We start from the raw sequence: 8,448 nt of genomic DNA, 5'->3' as shown, positions 1-8,448 counted from the left end.
AGAGTGTCCCAGGCGTTTGGGGGTGCGGGGTTCAGGTGCAGCTCTGATGGGCCACTGGGCGCCCCTTCCCTGTTCTCTGCCCCGTTCGTGGTGGCCTCCCCCTGGGAACCAGCCAGGCCCTTTCTTCTGCAGGTTCCTTGCAGGGTGGGGCTGGGGGGCGTTTACCTGTCAGGTTTCTCTGGCCCCCGTTATGATATACATAGGAACTGTCAGCCATTAAAGAGTGAAAACCCCTAACTGTACGTGAGGCTGGCCGAGACCGGGGGCTTGGAGAGGTCCTTCTGCCATCACTCTCTGATGGGCTCACTCCTTGGGTACACAGCCCCCTGGATCCCTCCAGGCAAGTGCAGGACTGGCACCAGGTCCCTGGGTGCCATCAGGGAAGTGCCTGTCATAGGGATGACCCACCCTGTGACAAAGTCCACCGTCTACAGCTGTCACCCCCACTGGGCAGCAAGCCCTGTGGGCAGGACTTGCAACACAGAGGCTGGGATCAGTGGGTGACATGGGGACTGTGGCAGACCACCGGGCAGAGCTGCCACCAGGGTGGGCAGTGCCCGAAGCCTCGCCTTGTGGGAACATAGCCCCCATGTTGCTAGATCTTCCAATTTTTTCAAAGAAAAGCCCCCAATTTGGGTTTTTATGACTCTTAGTTTTTAAAGGTTGAATACTTTGAAAATGATGCCAGTGTCTGCACAGGGAGAAACAGAAATCCTGGCGAACCCAATACAGGCTAAGAGAACCCCATGGGACACAGGCCTCCCCCCCGGACAGGCCGGGCCTGCGGGTCTCGGGTGACTCCGTCGAGCCGTCCATTCTTACTTTTACAAGTTGCTCCAGAAAAATGGAAACCAAGGGCAAGCTGCCCAGCTCGTCACGCGAACTTCATGTGAACTCGGGGGACACAGTTCCGCCCGTAGGAGACACTTGAGTGTCAGCCTTGTGCGCATAGCAAGGTCGGGCCGGTTAGTAGGTGTCGTGGGTCACTTTCGTCCCCTCCTCACGGACGAAAGACCCAAACGTGAGCGTGGAAACTGCGTGTTTCACAGATGAACCAAATCGCGTCCCCACTAAATCTCTATGTGGAAGCCCCAACCCCCAGGGCGATGCTATTGGAAGCGGAGACTTCGGGATGACACTGGGGTTAACGAAGTCATGAGAGTGGGGCCCCCAAATGGGATCCGTGTCCTTATAAGAAGGGACCCCAGAGACCTCTCTGCCCGCCGAGTGAGGACACGGCGAGACGGTGGCCGTCTGCTGGCCGGGAGAGGCTTCCCCAGACACCTGGTCGTGAACTTGCAGCCTCCAGACTGCGAGAGACCAGTGCCTGTCGTTTAAGCCCCACCGTCTGCGGCGTGCATCACAGCAGCCTGGCACGGGGCGGTGACGTGGGACAGCGTCTCCTCACTCGCCTGTGGGGAAGCACTTCCTCACGTGGAACTTACAAAGCACAGACCACAAAAGCACAAAGCAGATTCCGTTGAGTGAATCGTGCCTGCTCGGTTAAGGGCGTCACGGAAAAGGCAGCGGACAGATGACTGACTGCGGGTGGTGTTTGCAGCGTCCGAGACTGACAGGCGGCCAGTACCCGAGACCCACGAGGACCTCCTGCAAGCCAGCGAGAAAGGGGCCGAGCCCCACGTGGAGCTGGGCGAGGGCTGGAGGACACGGCGCGGAGGGACTCCGGCCGGGCTGGCTCTCGGGTCCTGGTGGTGAACAGAGGCTGGGCTGAGCGTCCTGGGCGCGGGGCCCCGGGTCGGCCCCCGGGCTGTCCCTAACCTGCTCTCCGGGACTTCGTGCAGACGCACCTTCTCTTCCTCCCGTGTCCTTGCTGAGGCTGCCCCCTGGGGGAGGGGGCGCACCCACTCACCCTCCTGTGTGCCCCACAGAGCCCCACGTCCATGGGGACACTGTGGGCTGTGACTGTGGGCCTCATGCTGACACCAGGGCTGCAGCCTGCCTCACCTCCGCCCCGCTTCTGCCCTTGGGCTCAGTTGCTTAGCATCTGATGTCCTTGTCCTGCCTGGAGACATAGTCTGACCCCATCGGGCTGCGGTGGGTGTGGACGGGGCGGGGGTCTGGTGGGGGTGATGGGGCTGGGTGCTTAGGGGCGTGGGCGACGTGGGGGCGTTGCAGGCGGACGGCTGCAGTGTCTTCACGTGTCTGTTCTGCACCGGCCCTGCACATGGGGTGGGGTCCCCAGGACCCAGTGCAGTCCCCTGTGCCTGAGCGCTTGCGTCTGTGGACCGGGGACAGGGGCAGGGGCCCCAGTGAGACTAAGCTGGTCGGCAGCCTCTCGGTGTTGCTTCCAGGGTGGAGCAGAAAACTGTTCTTTTTCCCTGGGCAGAGGCAGCCGACGCCTTTAATGCCATAAAGGGTAAGAAGGAGGAAGGGACTCTGTGAGGGGGAGGGGACCCGCTCAGCGAGGGGCGGGCGGAGCACATGCGGCCGTCCCCACCGTCCCTGGGTGCAGCCTGGCTCAGGCCTCGTCAGTCACGAGTTGGGGACAAGAGGCAGGCGGGCCTTCTTGGTAAACGAGGCTCCAGCCTTGTTGTCACAGTGAGGGTTCTTTCTGCTCCCTGTCCCCAAGGGCGCGCAAGCACACCTGGGGAGACACCTGTGTGGTCAGCGGGGAAACCGGCCACGGTCATCTGCCGGATGCTGGGCCAGGGCCCAGGCTGGGCAGACGCACCTGGGCGTGCAGAGGGGGCTGCCCGCACCAACGCAAGCACTACGTCTCCCAGTTTGGGGGCCGAAATCTTCCAGGCAGCACAGGTGGAACGCGAGCCCGGATTATGTGGGGACAGTCCCATGCCTCTCTCTCCTCGGGGAGCCCCGGCATCCATCGTGGCCGGTTTGAGACTGCAGAAGCGTCTCTGGGGAGCCCTTGAACCCACCTTCTGCACAGGAGGGGCGCACGGGCCGCAGCGCATTCGAAGGCCAGCAGCAACGGGGGTTCCAGACGGGCTCAGAAAACGCAGGTGGGGGACGAGTTGCAGGAGGGACCTTTGGGCGAGTGGTAAAGACGCCACACAGTGACGGACCTTCCTGTGGACGTGTGTCTGTGAGGTGCAGGTCGAGCACGCAACGGGGTGGGCAGCGACTGCCCCCTCGCCCGGGGGCCGGGCCGCCCTGTGAGGCCAGCAGCTGTCCGGAGAGGGCTGCCCAGAGCAGAGAGCAGAGGTTACGTCGGTCCGGGCTGGGGTGCCGGGTGCTCAGGGGTCTGTTTGATCACTTACAGTATTTGGGAAATGTCTTACCATTGAGAGTTAAAGTTTTTAGAAATATGATGGAAGAATCTCAAAATCATTTCTTAACGACCTGCTCGTTTTAAGGTCTTTGATGTTGTGGTTTTGAAGAAATGCAGTCTGAAAAGCCGTGGCCAGGCGTGGCTGCAGACACTTCCCCGGGTGTGTGGCCAGGAGCTCAGCCCAGGCCCAAGGCCAGAGGCCAGGGCTGGGTGGCAGGCGGCTGGGGGAGGAGGGGCCCGGGTGGGGCTCTCACAAGCTGCCTAGAGCCCCTGCCACCCATCCACCCCCTGGGGTGCCGAGAGAGAGAGAGAGAGAGAGAGAGAGAGAGAGGAGAGAAGGCTGAGTAGTAGAGAGAGACAGAGAGAGAGAGACAGGAGAGAGAGAGAGAGAGAGAGAGAGACAGAGAGAGACAGACAGACAGACAGACAGCTTATTTTAAGCACAACTTATTTATGTTTTCCAGGATCTAGAAATGGGAGCAGGGAGTGCAGGACCGTTTGGTTCTGAGTTTGCTTCTTGGGGGCCCAGGCTGACCAGAAGCTTCGAAGCACCCCCTTTTAACTAGCCAGGCAGCGGGGAACCCGCCTCCCGAGCTCGCGGGGCGCATTCCTGCCCGCTGCCAGCTTCGCACTTCTCTTTCGGGGAGCTTCGCGCTTGTGGGTGGTCGTGGCATTTTGGGAGCCGGACGCTGACCTCTGACACCGCGTGCTGGCCGCAGTCCCGCAGAGACGAAGGGTCCTGGACGGCGCACACCCCACCCCGCCGCGTGCCGGCTCGCTCCCTTGCACACCCCGCGTGTAGCGTCCATTTCACGACTAAATTGCGGGCTGGAGCGTCGGCCCGGCTCGGTGGCCCGTGGGGTCAGCAGGTCGGAGTCCGGTTTCTGAGGCAGAGGCTGCGACCTCGCATCATTTCTGCGTCCGGCGTCTTCACACGCCTTTCACAGAAGGTGCTTCCCCAGGAAGAACGCAGAGCAGGTCCCCAGGCCTCAGGCCGCTGCCGGCACAGTCACACCTGCCCGCATGAGACGCGTTCACCGTCCCTTGTCGCCGTTCCCAGGTGGCGTCCAGAGCAGCGTGGACAGGGTGACCCCGTTTTTGTGAAAACCCAAGCGGCACACGCTGTGCGGGCGCGGGAGCCGCATGCGAGGGCTCGGCCTGCCATCCGGCCAGCGGGCCGGGCTTTTACCCCCGCGTTTCACGTCGCGGTCCGTTCGCCCCCGGTGAACGGGCCGCGTTTCCGGTGCGGCGAAGCAGGTGGGCATGGCCGCCACGGCCGCCCCCACCCTCGCCGTGTCTTCTTTTCCAGCGACATCTTCGACGCCATGTTCCCCGTCACTCACATCGCCGGGGAGACCGTCATACAGCAAGGTACGTGCCCGTTCTCGGAGCGGAAACCGGCGGGGACACGGGGCGGTCCGCTGAGCTCGTTAACGCGAACTCTCATGGCCCGTGCTGGGAAGACGCACGAGTGGAACCCGAGAGCGATCCGCTTTCCGAGGTAATCCAGTGGCCTCGTCACGGCAAAACTGGTGACCCGAGTACCGGGAGTGCCCCCCGGGCGTGGGGCTGCGGTGGCGTCACACAGACCGCGGCCGCCACGCGAAGAGATGGCGTGGTCAGTAGCTGGACCGAAGCCACTGTGTCCCTGTGTGTGCATGTGTCTAGTCGTCCCGTTTATACCTTACGTATAGACAGTTTTTATTTAAAGAATTTAAAAAAGCAGATGAGACCCAGCATTGCTGGGCGCGGGTTCGTGAAACGATGTTGCAAAGACCGTTTTCAAAGACACAAGCACTGTGGCTGTGTCACTCACGCTCACGTGATGCATGCTGTGTTCTGCTTTGTAATAGGGAATGAAGGAGACAACTTCTACGTCATCGACCAAGGAGAAGTAGATGTAAGTACCTCCTAACCACCTTTGGCAGAGTACCTGGGAGCTTGCCGGGGCTCGACGACCTTTTTTGCATAGCGCCGAGTCACGGGCAAGCTCGGGCCTAGAAAAACCTTTTGAGTGGCACGTTTCTAGTATTTGAATCCAGAAAAGTAGTCCATTTCATTTAAAAACTAGCAGCAGCACGGAGGCGCAGCCTGGAGTGGGCGCTGGCGGGCGTTCCACCGCCGTGTGTCCCTGCGCAGGCCGCTGGCCGTCCTGGAATCGTCCGCTTGATCAGGCCGCCTGAGCCAGTGGCCGTGATGTGTCACGCTTCCTCAGCCACGTGGGCTGTTTATGCTTTTTTAGAGCGGGCAGGGGTTCAGTGTGTGCATCCCCCGAGGTCTGGCTTTGCTGGAGCTGACTGTGGCCTCGGCGTCCAGTGTCAGCTCACCTCGGACGCCCGGGCCAGCCCGTCTCTCGCAGGATGCTGTTTCGCTCCGTTTGCTCACCCTCACCTGTCCCAAGGGTCAGGGACCCACACTCTGATGGGGCTGCTCCAGATGGCAGCCGTTTGGAGGGGTCAGTGCCTCGTCCACCACCTGCCACCTGGGTCGGGCCGCCTCCCGCCCTCAGCACACGGCCGGCCCTGCTTTTCCTGGCCTGGGGTGTCGGCGTGTCCATCTCAGCCCTGGATTGTCTGTGGCCCTGAGGGCCTCCCCCGTGGGACTCAGCTCGGTCTACAGTTCTGTGCTTTGGCGTAACCATTCGTTCGAGAACAGTCCCCTGCAGACTACTAGCCCCTGAGGGCAGGGACCGAGTCTGCCCTGGCATTCCGGGTGTCTGCAGTGCTGGCACCACACACAAGTATCCAGGCTGGCCCCTGAGTCACCCCCGGGCCTCAGACACCAGCACCGGGGAACCAGACATTTGGTGTCCTCTGCACCCGCCCCCCTCACCGCAGACCCTGCTCCTGGGGCGGCCCTCCCCACCGGCTGCCGCTGTCATCTGTGAGGCCGCCCCGAGTTACCGAGCTATTTCAGGGCTTGGCCTCTGGGTCACTTGAGCTATTCCAGGGGTCACGGACTTGCTCATCTCTCCACAGCCCATCCGCGTCCACTGTCGCCGTGTTCTGGGAACTGGGCAGGCGGCTCCCAGCTTCCGGAGTGGGTAGCACAGGAAATGACTCACTGTGGGGCTTGCAAAGTGAGGTCACGTGACGCTCAAGAGCCCACGGCCCCTCGGATGGAGAATAGGGGTTCCGTCTGACACCCCTGGGCAGACGGCCGTGTCCAGGGCAGGGGGAATGTCTGTCCCACAGCAGAGGAGGGAGCCGAGGCAGGGCCTGGAGGCCCCGGGCCGCCCACGGCCGCAGAGGAAGCGTGTGGGGGAGGGAGGTCACCAGGGGGCGAGGCTCTGACCTGGGCTCAGACGGCCAGGCCAGGGTCAACTCCTGCTGGCTTCACTTTGGGTTAAAAAAAACACCAGCCCAGGAAACAGAGAAGACAGGCGCGGATGCGGCCGGCGTCCCAGCTGGGCACTGCCCGTGGCAGCGGCCACCGGAGCCACTCCTGCTTGAGAGATGCCGAGGGGAGGTGTTCGGAGCCCGCCTCTCCCTGCCAGCCCCACCCGCCTCGCGGGCACCGCTGCTCTGCCGGCCCCACCCCCGTGTCACTGAGCGCTTGCTCCGCGGGGCCCCTGCAGCCCTGAGGGTGCCCCGGGTGCGGGCGTGGGGGCCGTGGCCACTGGGCCGAAGTCCACAACGGAGCCTCATCCCTGCCGGTCGTCCTGCCTCCTGTCCCCGCTCCTCACTCCTGCTCTGCCCGGTCCCTCCTGCTGCCCCCCACGTGGGTGGCCAGACCCTCCCCAGGACAGAGCCCCAGTCCGCCTGGTCTCGGCTCCTGCTTCTGCCCTGGAGCGTGCCCCCTTCTCCGCGTGCCCGGTAGTCACGGGACTCCCCCAGCCCAACGCCCAAGGCGTGTTCGAAGTGCCGCCTGGGGGCCCGGAGCTCGGGCGGGCAGGACACGGAGCACCGGGCGTTTGGGTGCCGTGTTCTCCTGGGCGAGCAGGTGTTGGGGGTTGGAGCTTTTTTTGCCTTTTCCTGAAGGAGCCGATGGCCCGTGAGATGCTCTCGGCCCCTGTAGGAGGACCGCGGCGGGCCAGGCACCCCTCAGTCTCCAGACCTCAGAGCTCGGGCCCCGTCACCGCCTGGCTGGTCCCTGGGCCTGTGTCCCCTGAGCCGCGTAGGAAGTGACGCTGAGCTCGGGCTGCATGCCGAGTACCCACCGTGCCTGGTGCGGGGCCGGGGCGGGCTCTGGACGCAGTTCACCTGCCTCTGTCCCCCTTAACTCAGTTCACCTGCCTCTGACCCCCTTAACTCAGTTCACCTGCCTCTGTTCCCCTTAACTCAGTTGTCACCGCCTTCTGCTGCCCTCAGCAGCCCCAGCTCCTGATGTGACGTCTCCACATGCTCACTGTGAGGCCGTCCCCCCTGATGCACGGAGGGAAGCCCCGAGCTTGTCCCAAGCACAGGTGCTGGCAGCGACTCTCCCCGTCCCCCGGCACGGGCCGCCTGTCCTGTCTCCCTTAGCCCAGGCATGGCCGCCGCCCGAGGGCCGCCACCCATGAATGCCCTGGCGCTGAGGTGCGGCCGGCGGGCGGTTTGGGCCGTCCCCAATACAGATCCCTGTCCCCGATGCTCAGTGTCTACGCTCGAGCTGTCTCTCCTGCTCCGCACCCAGCTCACGCCTGTCTGGACTCACTCAGGTCCAGCGGGATGGCCCTGTCCTTACAGACTGTGAAGTCCACATCGTCTTGTCCCACTGACCCCTGGTGCTAAGATCGAGGGACTGGCCTGGCCTGCTCATCCGGGGAGGTCACGGGGCCAGGCTGATGCCGGAGTCGAGGGGCGGGTCCCAGCCTCTCCACCAGCCCACTCTGTCCCCACGATCTTGTGACGTGCCAAGTGCTGCAGTGGCTTCTCCCTAGACCAGGGGACACGCATAGGCCATTTCGTGAGAGGAAGAAGGTCACCGTCTCGTAACTTGGAGACCCTCAGCTATGCTGTCCTGGTGGGTCCAGGGCCCCAGTTCAGGCACAAAAGCAGCTTTAAGGCGCTCGCTGGACTCCAGCCCATTGGAGCTGGGGTGTCTGGGCACTGTGGGCAGACCCCACTTTTTGGCTGCGGTCTGGAACTTGGGACAGTCATGTCTCTGATGTGGGGAGGCAGTGACTCGTGGGGCCACCCCGCGATGCGCGTGCCGGCTGCACACCTCCACCCGTGTTGTCAGGTTTTCCAGCCGGGGGTGGGGGGGTGGGGGCGGGA

The 8,448-nt window shown here is 63.3% G+C and overlaps 1 protein-coding gene across 3 annotated transcripts in view; it reads left to right on the top strand.

Moving 5' to 3' along the window:
- PRKAR1B (protein kinase cAMP-dependent type I regulatory subunit beta) overlaps positions 1-8,448 on the top strand; it is a 77,203-nt gene that overhangs the window by 38,828 nt on the left and 29,927 nt on the right. For all 3 annotated transcript variants that reach the window (XM_039879092.1, XM_039879087.1, XM_039879094.1), the window contains 2 exons: positions 4,560-4,621; positions 5,104-5,150. In XM_039879092.1, coding sequence (XP_039735026.1) covers positions 4,560-4,621; positions 5,104-5,150 — 109 coding nt within the window. The remainder of the gene's footprint in view (positions 1-4,559; positions 4,622-5,103; positions 5,151-8,448) is intronic.

The sequence above is a fragment of the Pteropus medius genome, unplaced genomic scaffold (assembly GCF_902729225.1).
Source record: "Pteropus medius unplaced genomic scaffold, Ma_sr-lr_union100, whole genome shotgun sequence".
Classification (NCBI taxonomy): domain Eukaryota; kingdom Metazoa; phylum Chordata; class Mammalia; order Chiroptera; family Pteropodidae; genus Pteropus; species Pteropus medius.
This window is presented reverse-complemented; position numbering and strand designations above follow the sequence as displayed.